Genomic DNA, 19174 nt, shown 5'->3' with positions numbered 1-19174 from the left:
TCTTGGAGACGTCATATTATTAGTGATGATTGTCAAAATCTTTAGGTTCAAATTCCATCTTGATCAAAGATATATATAGTTTGAATTCCCTTTCAACCTCTACCACCTCAAAAAATTGCCTGAAAAAGCAATCAAAAAATTGTTCCCATTCCCCTCTAAATTTCTCTGGTTTCTCTTTTCACCCGTGCAAGACCTCAAACTCAAACTGAGTTTTATTTCCACATTTTAAGCCAAAAAATAAAATGAAATTTCAAATTTCAAATGCCTCTCCAGTCTCTGTTTTAAAAAAAAATAATTTTTTTTTTAAAAAAAATCTCAAACGAAAATTTGTCTGAGCTTCACGTGCAACCAAAATCTCCTCCATGTGTAAGGCTGCCCGCCTCTTCCGCGTGGGCAACAACCGAAGCAAAATAAATAAAAATGGTCGCCTCAAGTTCTCCCTTCTTCCTCGGCTCCTCCGCTCCGCCATATAAGAAGCCCCACACCCCCGCGAGATCACCAGCCATCACCCAATCTTATCCGGGATAAAAACCCCCAACCAAACCTATCCGAGATAAAAAGATATTTCACCCAGCGAAGAAGTAGAGAGCGCGAGAGAGAAGGATAACGAGCGATGTGCCTGGTGTTCGTGTGCGACGAGGAGGTGAGAGTGCTGGGAACTCAGCAGGCGCCCGGAAACTGCCCGTACTGCGGAGGAGTGGTGATGGCGACGGACGTGGAGGCCGCTTGGAGGCTCTGCTGCCTTCCTCTCTGTCTCAAGACCAAGAGGAAGTACTCCTGCACTAGTTGTTCCCGCCGTCTCGTCACCTACCCTTAGCTTAGCTTGGATCCTTCTAAGCCACGCCCAAAATCCAAACTTTATTTGCTTCGATCTTTCCGGTGTTTTTTAAGTTTGTAGACAACTGTTGTTAATGCTATCTAGTTGTAGTAATTGTCATTATCTTCCGTTGTTTCTTTCACTGTTCTTGGTAGAGAAGAGAAGCCCAGATTATTCCTTGTGGTTTTCGGTTACCTATCCTTGGAGACAATTCTAAAAACCTCAACAAAATCCCAGCTTCCTTCATGGTTTTAGTTTGGATACTGGTATTATCTATTACCTCACTGTTTCTAGGATAATAGAACAGGGAAACACCCTTTGTCCCCGAGATTGATTGCCTGCCATCAGTTATAATCCCCCAAAATCTTATCTAATTTTCTTTGATCTAGTTATTTTAGCTCGGCTTATGTTTATCTCTGATCATTAAGGTGATCTAGTTGCCGTTTTCTTAGGATGGTAGAAGAACGAAATTCAGAGGGGTTGTTTTCTTAGTTACATATTTCTAAGTTCTTTCGCAATCTCGTCTTTCTTTTATACTTTTTTTTTTTTTTCGTTGAAATTTAGTTTGTACATACCGTGGATCTCTCTTTCAGATGAAAAGGATAAGGCTGAGAGGACATCCAAACCGTTCCCTACGTGGACAGATCATCTACCTTTACTCTAATCCTGCTGAAACTATCATCTTTTTTCGAATCTTTGTTGCTGATCTGTCATTGTTCAGGAAGAGCCAAATGTGTATTGGTGGGGAGGCCAATTTGGATGCTTTCTGATGGAAGGGACGGCGCTTGGGTGGGGATCTCTCAATATGATTCCTAGCTAAAAGGACTTCGAAAGGGGTCCTCATCCGCAGTTCTGGGTACTCAAGTTCCTTCACCAGTCTTCCTTTCTGATGCTAAACCTTTGTAGAACGGTTGGTGTTTCTTGTTCACATTTTGTTTGGTCTCAAATGGTGGTTGTACTAGATGGAATGGAATGGAATGGAATTGCCAATATTTTCTCTCTCTTTATTTGGATTTTTCTTTGGGGGTTGGTGTGGATGACTGATGACATGCGGGTTCTCGGTGCGAGTCTTTGGCATATTTAGACTAGATATTAGCAAAAGGACATGGTGGAGCAAACATAACGGATATCTTTGTCAAAGATGCTTTCAAATAATATATAGTTAGATATTATTTAATATAAATTAAGTAAATTAAGTTTTTTTTGTTAAGTAAGGAAGAAGTCAAAAAGCATGAAGGAACTTGTAGTATATAAAAGGCCGAAAATAAGGAGAGGGCGGCAGATATACGAGAAGGAGAAGCGCTATTGTTCTTGGTGACGGTGGCATTTTTCACGTCGAAGGTGTTGGTGATTCTTTTGCAGTAATTATGAAATTGTCAGCTTTTGGTGCCGGATGAATGATTGAGATCTCCTTGCGTTCCCTTCTATTGGGGGACTCATTTAGTTTTGTGTTTTTTCTAGTCACGTGTGTACGATCTCACACCAACTGCATTAATTATTGTGACCATATATACATATATATATATATATATATATATATATAGAGAGAGAGAGAGAGAGAGAGTAGATAAAAATAAAATTGATTAGATTTGGATTCAGATCAGATTAAAACCCTACATTAGCATATATATTAATGATTTAAATCGTTGGATGTAATGTACTATCTCAAAGCTACTTGTATATCAAAAATTATATGATTTAAAAATTTTTAATCTGTACATTAAATAATCAAAAATTAGACAGTCTAAATAAAATTAAATTAAATATATTTTTTGAACGTTTGATGCGCAGAGCAAGGATCTTTAAATCATATAATTTTTTATCTATAAATAGTTTTAAAGTAACAGATTATATCCAATAATTTAGATTATTGATATAGAATCTCTATTGTTCAGTTTTGTTCTAATTAGATATAAGTTCAAATCTAATCAATCTTATTCAAATCTACTCTTATATATAGAAAAAGGTAGAAGAATACTTCTTTTGAAACATACGTGGTACACGGGGATAGTGGAAAGAAACCGGCTCATGAAACAACAAGGGAAGACTTCATTCATCCCTGTGAGCCTGACTATGAAATTTAACTAAAATCTATAAAACTTTATTGTGAAAGCAATTGGAATCCTTTGACTGTTCCTAGCTTGATACAGGTTCACAATTAATGCTAATAATCGCTTCATCTAATAATTGTAATGCAAGGTAAATAACGATGGAATCTAAGAAATCATTCTCATTGTAGAACTTTATCAGCATTCTTTGACTATTCCTGGCTTGATACAAGTTCGCAATTAATGCTAATAATCTCTTCATGCAAAGTAAACAATGGAATCTAAGAAACCATTCTTATCTTAGCTTGACATATTAAAGGTAGATGTGTTCATCGATCAATGTTTCATGTTTCTTAGTCTTTCAGGTACCAAGGTGGGACGGTGTTTTTGAAAAATATAGTATTTTCTTTACCGTTTTCGATTGAAACTAATTTTCATCTAATACTAGTATGGCCATTTCTTTACTGGCTTATGAGATGACTCATATTTATAGAGAGACAAATGGTGCATTTGATTGGATAGTAATTTATGTAGTTCATCGGAATATCTTTTTGGATTGGTGCTTCAAAACTTTTTTTCGATTTAAGTATATTTTATTTTATATGGATGTATTTTCATTAGATGAGTTTAATATATATGACCTTATAGAAAAAACTACACTCTATTAGAATTATTATTTTCTTGTAGGAGACTATTATGGCACAAGAAAATCCGATAAGAAATCAGGTCCAAATTCCAGTCCACTATTCAAATTCTCTTTATCAATGGCTGTTTAAATTTGTATGGTGTCATGTAGTTGTCGTTTGATCTGCATCCATCACAGGACGGTGGTGCCATTAAATGACATCATGGTTTCCTTGAATTAATGTCCACCAGAAACTGATCTGTATGGGTCCGTCCCTACGCTCCAGGGTGTTCCAATTATTTACATAAATACCATTAAAAAATTAATTAATTTTTTTATTAACTAATTTATTTTTATTTTTATTTTTTTAGAATGGATAGATTATTTTTTCATAAATAATAAGAAAATCTTATCTATTAAAAAAATAACTAAATCATTTTTTCATAATTTTTTTAATTTATTCCTAATATATCTTTAATTTTGTAATAATAATGATGATAATAATAATATAGTATAATATAACATAATATAACAATATAATATATCATAATTATAATATAATATATTATATTATTGTATATAATAATATTATATAATATATTATTATAATATAATTCACTATATTAAATTTTAATATAGTATATTGTATTATAATATCATAATAAATTATTATAATATATTATCATAATATATTATCATAATACAATACTATAATAGTATATTAAAATAATATATTAACATAATATAATGTATTATATTATATTATAACAATATAATAATATAATATAATATTTTATATTATTATATATAATAATATTTATATAATGCTACAATTATATAATAATATAATTTTTTATATATTATAATATAATATAAATTATAATATTTTTTATATATTATATATAATAATATTATATAATCTATATATATATATATTAAAACAGAGATATCAGCTTCTGTTTATCAAGTATGTTTTTTTTTTTAATCCATCATGCCTCGTGTGTCCAAGTTTTTTTTTTTTTTTGGCTTGGACAAGCCAAAGAGCCATGGAGACGGACTGGAATAGTCCATGCCACCCTACTGCTCGAAAATCTTAAAAGGCCCGTCGCGCCCACCGTCATCGTCGATGACCACTCTATCACCGTCGATGACCACTCCACCTATGAGGAGCTCGAGCAGCACCTCCACTACCAAATCAAGGATCTCCAGTCGAAACATCTGATCGTCTGAGAAGAAAAGGAGGCAAGCCTTCTTCTCATGGAAAGCAAAAGTGAGAGAAGTCGGAAGAGAAGGGAAAGAAAAAGAAGGTGAAACTAGAGGAGGGGAGGTAGCGGACGACAGACGGCATGTTTGTCCGTAGCTTCCTTGTTTGTCCGAATAGTGCTCCACCGATAATGTCCGAATAAGTCTTTAGGAATATTTCTTCCGACGACACCTTAATAGCTTCCCCATTCTCTGTTCGCATGAACAAGGCTTTCTCCTGCTCACCCGAACAATCCACTGATGACGGAGATGTGGGAAAGGAGAGAGATAGAGAGAGAGCACATGAGATGTGGCTGAAGTCAAATCGGGAAGCTGATGGAGGTATCACGGTCGGTGGCTAGCAGAGATTGAGACTCGGATAGTACTTTCCATCACCGGTGGTGGCGGCTCTCAGAGATGGGCGGTGGCTGTTGGTAGAGAAGGCGGCGATGGTGGTTGCTGCAGAGGCGGAGGAGGGGTGATAAGGGGTTGGAGGGGATAGCTAGTGGAGGTGGAGGTGTTAAGGATGAGAACGGGGGTGAAAGATGAGGAGGGGGAAGGATAGGTGCCGTCGAATGTTGGGTTGGTCGCATCTACCATCCGATCGACGAGAGTGACCATGGCGGCTTTAATCACCATGCCTATCAAGAAGGAGGACTAAGTTCGCTTAGGCGGACAGTGGACAACCGTGGCAACCTCGATCGCCATGCCTACCAAGGAGGAGAAGGATAGATGCACCGGCTAGAGCCATCCAACTATGGGAGGGACCGCTACGACATCCGTGATGATGGAGGAGAGCTTGACCTCTTTGACGTCAGTAGTCGAAATGCGGATGCCAGCGTCGTCAAGAGCGTGCTCCACGGCAGAGGTGGGGTGGGTGTTGGCAATGATGTCACGGAGGAGACGGATCTTTGGATCTTCTGCCTCTAGTGGGGGTCGGTGGCGACGGCCCCAGCAACTGCAGGGGGGAGCAGGCGTTGGGGCATTTGCTGGGATTGGAGAGAGAGCCGTCATCGTCGATGGGTTGCATCACATTAGGGTTAGAAGTGAGTATATATTATATTATATATTATATTATTATAATATATTATGATATATTATAATATTATATTATATTATATTATTATATATAATAGTATTTATGTAATAAAAGATATTATGAAAAATATAGATAGATTTTAATAATTTATCTAAAAAATTAGTAATAGAAAAGAACATAAATAACAGATTTCTGAATCATTTTTTAATATATAAAAAATATAAATAAATTATTTTTTTATATAAATATTATTTAAAAAGTATTTATTTAAAAAAATATAAATTTTTCGTTTTATCCTCAAAGGACAGGCCCATCAGGTTAAATCCTCGTCAGGTTCATCCAAGGCTAAAGTTTTCGTTCCGGATGAGGGCCCGCTTCATCAGTCATGTCTAAAATAAGACCAAAAAAACAAAAAACAAAAAGGTCCTTTCGACTGTCATCTATTTCAGCTTTTCTTGGGTGAGGTCTTACTCGGCCCGGTCCAACCCAGCATTCTTAAATCAAGATATATCTTCTTCTTTTTTTTTTTTTCCTGGCCCCAGGCCTGACAATTGACACAAGGAGTCCAAACCCAGATGAGGTTGCTTTCTGGCCACGGCAGACACAACTTTCGACAATCCACCATTTCTCGACTCGAAATTTTGACAACTTCAGTCATTTTGTCAGCTTTTCTTTGTCCCTACCAGTTGAAGACTCTGATCAAGTTCCGCTGAGATGCGCTTATACTACACAGTATTGGCGGCATCTTCACTCTATGTATCTAAGAATTCCTTTGTTTAACAATTTGCCAGCTGTGCTTGACTACAAGTTGCAAGTTTTGATAGATAAATGGCAGAGGGTTCTCGCAGTCTATTTGTCGTGACTCTTGTGGACAACTAGAAATGAAAGACTCTTTAATCATACATCATATTTACCGCATCATCCGATTCGTATGACTATAGTCTTAACAACAGAATTGTTTCCTCATGCTTTATAGTTCTTCTCTCATTCTACTTTTATTCAGTTTTCATTTCACACTCTGTTCAAGTAGTGAGTTAACTATCAGCAGCAAGCTTTGCTACCAATAGTATCAAAACTTATGTGGTGATTTTCCCATCCCTTAGGAGTGTTGAAATTGAACTTTGATGCTTCTATATATAAAAGGAAGGCTGCAATTGGATTTGTTATTAGAGACTCTAATGCATACTACTTAAGAGCAGGTGGTCGGCAAATTTTGTTAACCTCTGTTCCATATACAGAATTAAGAGCAGCTTGGTGGATGATGAAAATTGCTGTTAATGAATTGAAAGCAACTCAATTACGGCTTGAAGGAGACTCTGCAATGGTGGTATCATGGATGGCAAATCTTTCATCTCTAAATTCATCCAAAATTCCATTTCTACAAGATATTTATGAATGAAAAAAATAGATTAACTCACTTTCAAAGATTTCATGTTTGTCGGGAAGCTAATCAGCTGGCTGATTATTTGGCAGCAAAAGCTTTGCAGCATGATATTGATTGGTCTGATACTAATATTTTTGATTCCCAATTCTCTTATCTATTGCAGGCTGATGGAAGACACACTTGCTATTCGAGGGAAGAGTAATATACTTAGAAGCACAAGCTTGGACCAATATAAATTAATGGCACAAAGTTTGTTTAGATTGTATATGATCTTGCTTTTCATTGGTATTTTTCACTTCAAGCAGTTACTGTATGTGTGGATGATTTATCCTTGTCAACAAGTATTCCATTCCAGGTTCCGTCTTCAATATCAAAGTCTCATCACTATTCTAGAGTGGTGTTCGAGATTATGCAGTCGATTACTCCCAAATTATTTGCTGGTCTACAGAGTTTTATGCTATAAATATAATCTGCAAGTTCTTTATGAGCAGCTATTCAGGTTCTGCTGTTACTTTACACCTGCATTCAACTTGGAAGACTACGGTATTTCCTGTGGACTATCAATGTTTTCTAAGCTACAAGCTGATGCATCATTACTTTTCTCTTTTGTGCTCTATGACTGCTGTACTCATGTTACTACATGTGTTCTTTTTGTCTGTAAATCTTATAGGCTCTTGCTCCTGTTTGTGTTTGTGTTTGTGTTTGAATGCAGGAGATTTTGGTTTTTTGATATTCATTTGTGTAACTAGCTACACTTACTTGTACCTTTCTCAGCTTCCTTAATATACAGCCACTAGCTCCACTATTTTGCCAAAAAGAACAAAAAAGAAAAGAACGATTTCCGAATCCACCATTGGATCACCCATCGCACATATGGTTAGGTGCTCCAACCTCCATCATTCATCCATGCACAGATTTGAATGCAACCAGTGGCTGGATTCGCTCCAAGAAAGGTGAGAAAGAGACAACCTATTCTGTTGGACTAGATTCTCATCACTTAGCCGGCCATATTTCTTCCTACCTCGTGGGAGACAGGTTGCAATACATTCCACTCCATAGAATCTATCCGGAGAACCGGCTAAAAAATTCAAGCCCAAACTCCACTCCTTCCAGACTTTAGGTGCGGGTCCACCCAGCCCACTTGCATGGCGAATCTAGAATTCGACATAGAAATCATTTGTCGCTGACAAGATGAACAAGCATCAGATGTGGCTTCCACGGATATAAATGACAATATATTTCTTGGTGCGACAAACTCAGAAGTAGCAGGCCTGCAAGCCACCATTTTGGTTCCAATAAAACAAATAAATGGAGACAAATTTGCGTGGCAATCGAGAAGATTGGAATTATCAAGCTCGGATTGATTACCAATTTACCACGACAAACCTTGTGAGAGAACCTGAATTACCAAGATGCTACTTACTACCGACCCTGGACTGGTGGTACCCAACAAGCCATGGTTCCCGAGGAACCCATTTGCCGCCGTGCATATCTAGTAAAATGAAATTTCTTTGAAGTAACATTTAGCCTGGTAGCATGGGTTGAGTCTAGATTGACTATATGCAAGTGTAAGTTCTTGTCCTTTATTGGAAGACTTGCACTAATCAGTTCAGTGCTTTCCTCCCTGCCACTGTACCGCATATCTTTCTTCAAGTTGTCAGGTTAGATGTGCAACAGAATCAACAAAAGGCCTTTTTCTTATGGATAGATTCTTCAAGCTCCGGAAGGATCTTATACAAGATAAATTGATAAATAGTTTGCATGCAAAAGAATAAAGGAGGGCTACGGGGGAAAAGACGTCACTCGACAAATCCTCTCTCTCCTTGTTAGATGGGATTGGAGATTACTCTCTTCTGACATGGGATTATGAAAGTAGCAGATTCAATTTTGTCATTATAAGAAAGTTAAATTTTCTATGAGCTGAAAATCAATGAGAAAGCATACCATCCTCTAGAGAGATGTAGTCCGTGCACTCCCACATTCTAGACAGAGTTTAATTCAGAATCAACAATGATCAAGATACCTTATTTTGGAAAGATAGTTAGATTTGTTGTGGCCCTTTAAATCTTCCCTAACTCATATTTAAAGAGTTGAAAGAAAAATGACGGTAGCAAAATTCTTTAATCAAAAGATAATAAATCAGGTGCCTTCTATGCCTCTTCATCGGCCTTGTCATAGCTCACCCGGTTGTGAAGTCTTCCTTCTCTAATCATTTTGAAATAAGAGGAGGATCATATCAATTGGAAGTCAGGCAGCATTGTCAAATTTTCCACCACTTCTCTATACTAATTCCCTAATTCTAGGGGCATCAAATATAGGTCTGCATCTTTCCTCTGGAGCCTTATATATCTCTTAGGGCCTATTTGAGTGACTGAGCGCAAAATGCTATAAAAATTGTGGATTTAGGCTAATAAAACCATCTAAACGAGGCCTAGCCCGGCTTATCTTTATACATACCTAGAGAACCATTGCAGTGGATTGACCCGAATCTCATAAGAAGAAATAAAGGACCTCAACAAATCCTTTTTTTTTTTTTTGTCCCTATAAGATTCAGGCCAACACATTGCAATGATTCTCTAAATATTTATAAAAAGAACCTATATCTGCCTTATTTAAATGATTGTATTAATACCTGATATTATTTCATAAGCTTCTAGATGGAGAATGATTTCTTCAAAACATTCAAACCATCTTAAACAATATTGACCAACAAATAATTACATCCTTTCTGCACCTCCTGCATAAACATATTCAGAAACAATCTGAACAACTGAAAGTTACACGCTCACTGCTTGACCTGAGCCATCAGGGCTTCATTAATCATGTTGTGCCATAACTTTATATTTCAAAAACACTGAAAACCCGGTATCGATTTCCAATCTTTGATACACAAACTGAAATCAAAACAAAGGGAATCAAAACAACAAAACTATGAAAATCTATGACAGCGAACCTCCTTTACGATGAGTACCTTGCATACATATGGGTTTTGTCAACAAAGTTGCTATATCCGAACAGTCCATAATGAAATCTATGGCACACGCACTACACATCAACCATCTAAAATCCCCAAGTCAATAGCCATCCAATGGTGCTTAACCTTGAGGATGAATCATCGAGCAATCCATGTTCCTATCATGGTTAAGGAGCCTACGGAGAATTTCAGTAGCAGGATTGTCTACATAGATCATATCCGAGTTCCTGCTTGTGTCTGCCAGGAGAATTATTTACATGACAGACTAGCTGGGATCTATCAACGTATATTCAGATGCCAGACAACCGGGTCCTGCAAAGAAATGTATTTTGTACAATTTATATGGGACCGGGACAACCTTATCAGTCTTTTCAACTCTTCACTGTAAATGCCCATACCATCTCAACAGCTCCACATCAATGTGATATTCGATCGGTGCAACAAAATCCTTGGTAATAACCATGTGACATTTGTCCACAACCATCACCACATGGAACTTGGTATAACCGATGCATGCAACAAAATCCTAAGCTGAAACATACAAACTCACAAAACATTCCAGCAAATTGTGAGAACTTCCGTTAAATGCCTGGGCACGTATAAATTACACAAAACCCGAAAAACAACCGTCCAGTTCATCTGCCTACTCTAATTCTTATTAACTATCCTTAAGCACATTTTTTGAAATAAGCACAAGATAGTGAAAAATTACTGGTATTTATCCAGGACGCAGTCCCACTAAAATTGCACTACATAAGCTTTGCTTTAATACTAACTGTTTCTATTATCCAACCTCCATGGCATTCTTTCATAACTCTAACTTCGCAATAAAGACAATGCACTATCTCATCTTAGAGAATATGGCATCAACATATAGATTATCCAATTGGGTAGAAGCATAAACATGCTATCAATAACCAAACAGCATGAAGCCAATCAAAAGTACAGCACAAATAACAACTCAGAGCATTATAAATCACATGGATCCAAACCACCAAGAAATGGAGATAAAACTCCAAAGATTATATGCATACAGAAGAGTGTTACAGGAGATATCATGGAAAGGAAGTAAGGCAAACATAATCTTAATGAAGGTTCAAATAGAAAATTGTGATTAATGACTTCAATCACAAGGTCATGAATTAGCATGACACAAGATGTACGAAAACTATATTTACCGAAGTAAACATCACCACCGAAATTCCAAGCAATTATATTCATAATAGACATAACTGCAGCTGTAATTGGAAACCTCTCGTGAAAAATAAGAATAAGGAAATCATTAAGTAATTAAAACATGTCTAACACTCGCATCTCAAAACACCAAAATTTCAGAGCTTTCATGCTTGTCCAAATCCTAATAAAAGACAAATCTTAAGATCCAATGATTTCTTCCTCCCATAAGATATCTGAAACAACCTCATATATCTAATTCATCCTTCTGATAAGCTCGTTGATGTAATTCTCACGATTTCCAGCATCCCCTCCTTCCACATAGTGCTTCCTCTTCTTCTTCAGGCCACCTAGTGGTGCCTTAAGCTTGAATGGCCACAGGAAGTTGTTTGCCTCCTTAAAGTGTGGTCCAACAGTCATGATCTCATGAACAAGGTCTTCAATGCAGATAATGCCGTACTTCCCCAAGCCCTGACAACCAAACAATAACATCGTATAAATAAAACCACTAATAAAACAAAAAACCAACACCTACAAATATCCTAATAAAAAACCTGCTCAATGATAGAATTGTCTGAGAGGGGAACCCTCTGCTTGTTCAACTTCCCGTATCCTCTCTTGTAAATTAGCTCCTTAACACTCTTCAAATTAGGGTACCTGAAAAAAGATTAATTCCCAATAACAGAACACAATGTCCACGCAAATAACAATCTTAATTAAAGTTAAGCAAAAAAAAAAGATAAGACTTAATACCCATATGTCACGTAAGGCTCAACTCTACGCAACATGTTTATGGTCGCCTTGTTAACTTTCAGAAACACTCCATTAAATATCTGCAGCAAAATTGACATAACTAAACTCAAAGAATTATGAAAACATAAAATAGGATTGAAATGATCATCTTTGGCGAGATAATGAACCAATCAGGATCAAACAGCATTACCTGTCTGAGACGAAGGAGCTGCAAAATCTTTCGCGTTTTTGGGTGCATGGCATTGATACTACACGAGATTAAGAAAAATAAACAAAAACCCATGACTGGTTATTCCTAAACATATACTTAAAAAAAAAAAAAAAAACGGTACACGGCAAGATAACAATTTATTGATTAATAATAAAATGCATTACATTTGGTAAAAACCCAAAAAATCAATAATTACTAACAAAGACAGGTAAATCATCTATAGTTCATAGCCAGTTATAATTTTTTATATAAAGTCAAATATATGGATAGAGGGTTAAATAAGAAGAAAGAGCTTACCCTCGAATTCGGATGATGAAGAGAAGCTTGGCCTCGGGGCTAACATAGAAACCTCCCTTCATCCTCGCCTCTCTCTTCAAACGGATAAGTTCCTTCTCCTGCCCAGCCAGACCAGTTTCTATATTAGATAAAGATCAAATTTTCAAGAAAAATGCATAAAGACGATGGTCAGAAGTAGCGAGTCCCAATCATCACACCTGCTCCTCATACTCCTTGGCATATTGCTGCGCTCTGCTACAGATGAGTTTCCGGTTCGCACGGTCCTTCTTCTTCTTGGCGTCGAGCTGTTTCTTCTTCGCAAGCGCCCACTCCTCCTCCCTCTTCCTCTTCTTCAGCACCGATTCGGGGACGACCACCTTCGCTTCTTCGGTCGCCATCTCTCTCCCTCTCTCTGCGAAACCAGATAACAAAACCTGATCAGCGAACCCCAAACTGCAATCAAAACCCTAAATACCAACAAAAAAAAAAATAGCAGCAAATCTCTGCTCTCCGTCGCTCCCAAAACGCCAGATTCGGATCTATTGAACCGATCAACGTCGTGGGAGAGATCGGATAGCGAATTATTCTCCTCTGGGCGCTTACCCTTTGGAGGTCTTGGATCTGGAAATGGCCGTTCAGCGAGGAGAGAAAGGCAGTCGGCTCGCCGTTAGGTTTTTAAGGGTTTTGTACTCGGCGTTAGGGCGTGGATTAGCGAGAGGACTCTAGCATCCGACGGTTGCTGTTTTGAGAAAAGCTCCTAGAAAAATCTGGGCGGTCCGTTGCATGCGCGAATATAATGATCCGCGGAACAGTGTAAGGAAGTGCTTCTGTTGCGAAGTGCAGGCCCTCGCTACCTGATCCAAGGGTTGCTTGTGTGCAGATCATCGGAGGAGGAGCACGCTATGGGTTTGGTTTAGGGGGATTTTACCCCTTTTTTTTTTTTTGCTTGGCATCATTGGATTATTTTGTTAGAAAGATTTACAGCTTATTAGTTTAGACCTAGGAAAAAAGTTCGGTTTAAAAATTTTTGGATGCTTGCATCAAACTAGCGAATGCACTCTAGTCGTATGCTCAAACAAGAACCAAACGCCACCACTTTTTTAATACTTAATACACGTATTTTGATTTTGATAATGCATAAAAAATGTGTTCAGTGCTGGACATATACGTTGAGCTAGCAATACAATGTAAGAAAAGGCCACGTCTGTTCCAAAATATCCACGATTTCTCAAAATTTCATCACTCTTACAATAAAAAATATCAATAGTCTATATAAAATGGTACATGAGTTGATCATGTGAAACTCTAATTGTGTGCTTTTACAATGGTTAGGCAGAACCAATCATTGTAAAAACAACAAGTACATACTCTGGTTATGCAACTAGTGATGAATCATTTGTTATCTTAATGACAGATAGATGAACTTAGGTAGCCAAATCATCAATGTGTCCCTTCAAGCTAGAAATTTGATCATATGAGAGAGGTAGACCTTGAGTCATGAACAATAATAAGCATGAGTTTGTGTGATGTTTAACAAATGATCGGCGGAGCAAGGATCTAGATTCGCACGCCTATGATGCATAGCTTAAGGCACCAACTTCTGTAAGTCAATGGATCTCACCGCATAGCTCATGTGCTAGATTTATATGAGTGCGATGGCAATGAATCCATGAAGGAAAAGAATAATATATATTTGGCATTGAAGTATCTATTGAACGCTTGTAGTTAATAGATGACTTATATTATATGCAGCATGCACCTTGCACAATCAACTTTGAACTATTCAACTTAGAATCCATGGATTGGTATGATACTTTGAATGCGAAACATTTGGATTATCAGGATTCCAGTTTGCAAGATTGACGCTAATTGATGGTGAAAAATCTATATTTTTAATCTTGTTTACTTTTTTGATCAAAATGATAGATGATCCATCCAGAATATAATTATCCTAGTCTATTTTCTTGAAGATACGCCATCTAGAATCCAAATCTTTGGTTGCTAAGTAAATAGGTGGTATCAAAACTAGCATCGGCTCATATTTTTGTTTTTGATTTTGAAAATATATATTTTTTATAACAAGCTTGCTATTATATAATGTTCGGCTTAATGTATTTTGCCTCTATTTTTTGAAAGAAAGGAAGAGAGGAAACTCTATTGCAACTTAATCTCGCTGATTGTTGCAACGTCCTTACGACCACTGTTCTCATCCACCACTTCACCGCCAATATAACCCTATATACTTAAAGATCTTCCATGTCTCTCTAGTAGTTCGACTATAATTATCTTGAACTCATATTTCACAGAGAAAAAAGGGAGGAATACGAGAATCAATTAAAGAAATGATGGAGATTAGGATTAGGCCTTTTTATTTTTAATGATTAGAACTGGATTTGGAGTTTCCACCAGAAAAATAAAGTTAAAGAGATGGGTCCATTTATAGATCTTTAGCTTTCTAATAACAATATACAACGGCGATTATTGTTGCTGCATGTATCGGACTTAGTTTCAATAAATATATAGGCCACGCTAAGAAATATGGTCTCGTATGATGAAAGTATGCCCAAGAATCAGACTGAGACTCTTGATAGGCAGCACATGCTTAACTGAAATAAAAATATTTTATCAGTTTGTCTAATAATAAGTTGTCTATAGAATTTGTTTATCATGGTCATACAAGGAAAAAGTAATATTTAAGTTGTTCATTCTACAATATATCAATAAATCATATTAATAAACCATATAACACCATGTTTAGCTACTCCCATTTTCTTTGTGTGTGATTCTATGTGCACATTTTAAAAACTTTTTTTGAAAAAATGCATATGTTTCACACCTTCTATATAGTTTGCCTTGTCATAGAGTATTTAAATCAAAATTAAAGATGGTCATAATTTACTATATAAGTATAGATTTCATAAATCATGTTTCAACGGAGGCAGACCTCTAACCTCAAGGAACTGAGGTGAACCTCGACCTCCTACTTAGGATGCCATTATTATGGACAAGGGCTCGACCAGATATATGAGGTATTGTCCGCTCTGGTCCATAGATCTCATGATTTTTTCTTTCAAAAGGTATCTCACGTGGGAAGGATGATCCACTCCTCATAAGCACGAGTCTCCCTTGACTTATAATTGATGTGGGACTATTAGTATTCTCCACATTATTAGAACCACAACATGAATGAAATAATGAGAGAGAGAGCTAGATAATATATTGATGTGGGACTATTAGTATTCTCCACATTATTAGAACCACAACATGAATGAAATAATGAGAGAGAGAGAGCTAGATAATATTGATGGCATTTAAATTCCATCAATTTGAACATGAGCAAAATGTAAAGACTATAGCTATTAGAAAATTAGTCAATGTCCTATAAAAAACTAATATTTCTTTAGCCTCCAACGAATATTTATACAATTGTCCATTTAAATTGATTAGTTTGGTCAAGAAAGCATGAACTAAACAAAAAAAGATTGTAATAAAATGACAACAATATTGCTATGATAAGAGCAAGATGCTAATCCAAAACATGCAATTGAAACTAAGTTGAAATTAGATTATGACAACATCGCTGGCACATACACTACATGTATAAAAAAAATGGATAATTCCACCAATAACTGGGATCAAGGCCATCCATGCATGATATCACATGCATCCCATGTGCCAAAATTTGGCATTGACAAATGATTGGCATATATTTTGCTATCTCTATTAAAATCTCACACTTAGAGTAGAAAAAATTTACATTGATTATAGAACTATAAGCAACTTTTATCTTGACTTCCTCATGTATATAAAAATTTCTCACTAGGGTAGCATTTAGCAAGCCAAATAGAATCTAAGATCACTGATAATCTAAATCATATGGTAATCTGATCATTAGTGATCCGATGATTGGGTAGGATAGGATCACTGATCATCACTGCATTGGGTAGGATACGATTCGATGATTAAAGATCTCTGAGTATCCGCGAGTAACCTGTTTGGTATTCCATGAAAATCTAAAATTATTGATTATATAATATCAAAACTATTGATAGTATATTTCATAATAATATATTTATTAATTATATATAATATATCATAAATAAAAAAAATATTAATATAATTATTAATATATTAATAATTAATAGATTCTATAAAAATATATTAATTATCAGTCTTATAAATTATTAATCCTATAAAAATATATTAGTTATTATTATAGAATTAATATGTTAATTTATGCCTATAACATATTATTTATTAATTTGAATATTTATTTGATTAAAAAATAAAAAAAATAGAAGTAATATATTAAATAATTTTATTATATAAATATAAAATATAATAAGATATTTTTACTCTAATTTAAAATTATCATTGAATCATAATATGATAATAATATGATTAATAATATATTATAACATAATATATATCATAAATATAACATATAATATCAAATATAATATAATATCAGATATACAATATTGTATAATATATTAGCAATATATTGATATATCATTTTTTTTTGCTAGATTGGAGAATATTTTTGTCCTTATATTTTAACTTAAGATCACTGTCTTGGAATAATCTTAGATTCTTGACCTCGTAGACGGATATCCTATCATTGAGTTGGAAAATGATTTGAGATTATTACCAGATAGAATCACTATGATATAATCAAATACGGTGATTTCATCATCTTTATCCATATCATTTTTGATCTTAGATGGATCATCACATACCAAATGCCCCTAGATGTCTATCAAACACCCATGAGTGATATCCAATTGCGATCTCATACAACTAATTATAGAAATATTAAAAAGACTCCTAACTTCTACAATCAACCTTGAAATCTACAAAAATATGTCTTTTATTCTTTCTCTAGCACCTTTTAAAAGTTTAAATATATTCGTAATCGAAGAAAATAATAATATAGATGGATTTTTCACATTCGAAATGAGTAGGTGTCTATTACTCTTAAGTCCAAAATTAATAATGAGGTATCCAAATTTTCATTAAAAAATAATAAGATATCCAAATTAAAGGAACATCCTATCGATCATGATTTATACTATTAAAAATACTTAAAAATAATAAAAAAAAATACATGTTTACTAATGTCTATACTATGAATCAAGTAGATATAAAAATGATTAAAATGATATGAGACCATATTTTATATATAATGTATAAGTTAGAAAACATCAAAAAAATATATTTATGATTTAAATTTGTAAAGATCCAACCCAAGTTTAAGCTAGTAGGTGGATGAGCTATGAGTATCCTAGCACTGCTAAAATCCTTAACCTATCTAATATGGGACGACTATTCCTTGATACCTCTTCTTATGTGTGGAGTCAAAGATGCAATCTAGTCTATCTAGATGGTTGGAAACCCAAGCAAGGGGCAATATGTGGATTAGCATGTGGAAGCATGGAGATACGAGCCAGTAGGTAAGAAAGAACGTGGGCTCAGATACCATGTTAAGAGCTAATCGAAAAGCTTAAGTTAGCAGGTGAATAGGTTCATAAGTATGTAAGCAACATTAGAGTTATTAAATTATCTGGATCATGATCAGTAGTGGGATCTCCAATTTAGATATCTGATCATTAATTTGGTATCCTCTTGTCTCTAGATAAGCATAATCCAGCCTATAATACTATATTTTTAATTAAAAGAGGAGTCCCAATAATCCATATTTTCTCTCATTTGAAAATAGGAGTTAAGATGGATAGATCTAAAGTTAAACATACACTTAGAGCAAGGAGTGTAAAAAAATTATTTTTTCTATTTTAAATGCAGGGTGTGCAAAAAATCAACACCGCAAAACTAACCCGAATTGGTCCCTTTAGTTTGATAGATTTTTTTATTTAAAAAAAATATTTGGTGTCGGTTCGAGAAAATCTTAAATAAAAAAAAATTTAATTCAGATATAATATAAATTTAAAAAAAAAAATAAAAAAATAATTCAAATCAATCCAATCTAACTCAACCCGGTTTATATGTGTGCGTATATTCAAACTTACCCCAATAACTTTAATAGGTTATTAATGTTGTATTTCAATTATCTTAACAAAAAAAAATACTTACCAGACATTTTATTATTTTTTTCTGGGCTTAAACATCTTTATACATTGTTTATTACCGGACATATCAGAAAGAATGATTACCAATTCAAAAGTAAAGCAACAATTGCATTACTACAAAAGTTGAGAAAATATTTGTTCTGTGTCGTTCTATATTTAACATTTTATTTGTTTATAATTTTATATCAATGCAGTGCCCAAAAAAAACAGCATTTTTTTAAAAAAAAATTGACTAAGCGAAGGTTATTGTAATCAGTAGCGATCGCTCCCTGCGCGAGTGTGCATAGTTGCAAAAATCCTAGAAGGAAACAACTCTGTCCGGTCTCCAATGCTCCCTTGGCCAGGTCTCAATTTCGCCAAGAAATGTTAACTATACTAATTTTTCACTATGTTAATTTCACTGAATTAGCGTCTTATGCAAGGCTGCAGATCAAATTAGAGTTAAGATTATCGTAAAAAACTAGAATATAAGCCATTGCGCGGGACGTAAGCTGCAGCATCTTCGTAACGACTCTCTATAAAAAGCCCGGTGCTCGATTCCCCGTC

At 35.2% G+C, this 19174-nt stretch overlaps 2 protein-coding genes across 3 annotated transcripts; one reads left to right on the top strand and one right to left on the bottom strand.

Annotated features, from left to right (window-relative positions):
* The first annotated feature begins 447 nt into the window (after positions 1 to 447).
* On the top strand, positions 448 to 1827 carry LOC109505440 (uncharacterized). Its single transcript, XM_019848114.3, has one exon. It carries the CDS (start codon positions 614 to 616, stop codon positions 815 to 817), a length of 204 nt encoding a protein of 67 aa, XP_019703673.1. The 5' UTR covers positions 448 to 613; the 3' UTR covers positions 818 to 1827.
* A 9560-nt stretch (positions 1828 to 11387) lies between these two features.
* LOC105039311 (large ribosomal subunit protein uL30y) lies at positions 11388 to 13276 on the bottom strand. Of its 2 annotated transcripts, none has more exons than XM_010915421.4 (7): positions 13146 to 13276; positions 12761 to 12954; positions 12564 to 12661; positions 12246 to 12303; positions 12056 to 12135; positions 11857 to 11959; positions 11388 to 11773 (listed from the first exon to the last, which is right to left on the bottom strand). In XM_010915421.4, exons 2-7 carry the CDS (start codon positions 12938 to 12940, stop codon positions 11558 to 11560), a joined length of 735 nt encoding a protein of 244 aa, XP_010913723.1. In that variant the 5' UTR covers positions 12941 to 12954; positions 13146 to 13276; the 3' UTR covers positions 11388 to 11557. The 2 variants fall into 2 exon arrangements, with proteins under 2 accessions (XP_010913723.1, XP_019702949.1); XM_019847390.3 differs by having other exon boundaries at positions 12761 to 12976; positions 13146 to 13237.
* Positions 13277 to 19174: the final 5898 nt, after the last annotated feature.

The sequence above is a fragment of the Elaeis guineensis genome, chromosome 1 (genome assembly GCF_000442705.2).
Source record: "Elaeis guineensis isolate ETL-2024a chromosome 1, EG11, whole genome shotgun sequence".
Lineage (NCBI taxonomy): Eukaryota > Viridiplantae > Streptophyta > Magnoliopsida > Arecales > Arecaceae > Elaeis > Elaeis guineensis.
The sequence above is the reverse complement of the archived record's forward strand: the minus strand, read 5'-3'. Positions and strand labels throughout refer to the sequence as shown.

Bases quoted from the DNA above. Each gene is read 5' to 3' on its own strand.
- LOC105039311 (XM_010915421.4), bottom strand. From the start codon at position 12,940: ATGGCGACCGAAGAAGCGAAGGTGGTCGTCCCCGAATCGGTGCTGAAG. The intron at 12,136-12,245 runs GTAATGCTGTTT...ATTTTGCTGCAG, and splicing joins AGCTCCTTCGTCTCAGACAG to ATATTTAATGGAGTGTTTCT. The intron at 11,960-12,055 runs GTATTAAGTCTT...ATCTTTTTTCAG, and splicing joins GAGCCTTACGTGACATATGG to GTACCCTAATTTGAAGAGTG.
- LOC109505440 (XM_019848114.3), top strand. From the start codon at position 614: ATGTGCCTGGTGTTCGTGTGCGACGAGGAGGTGAGAGTGCTGGGAACT.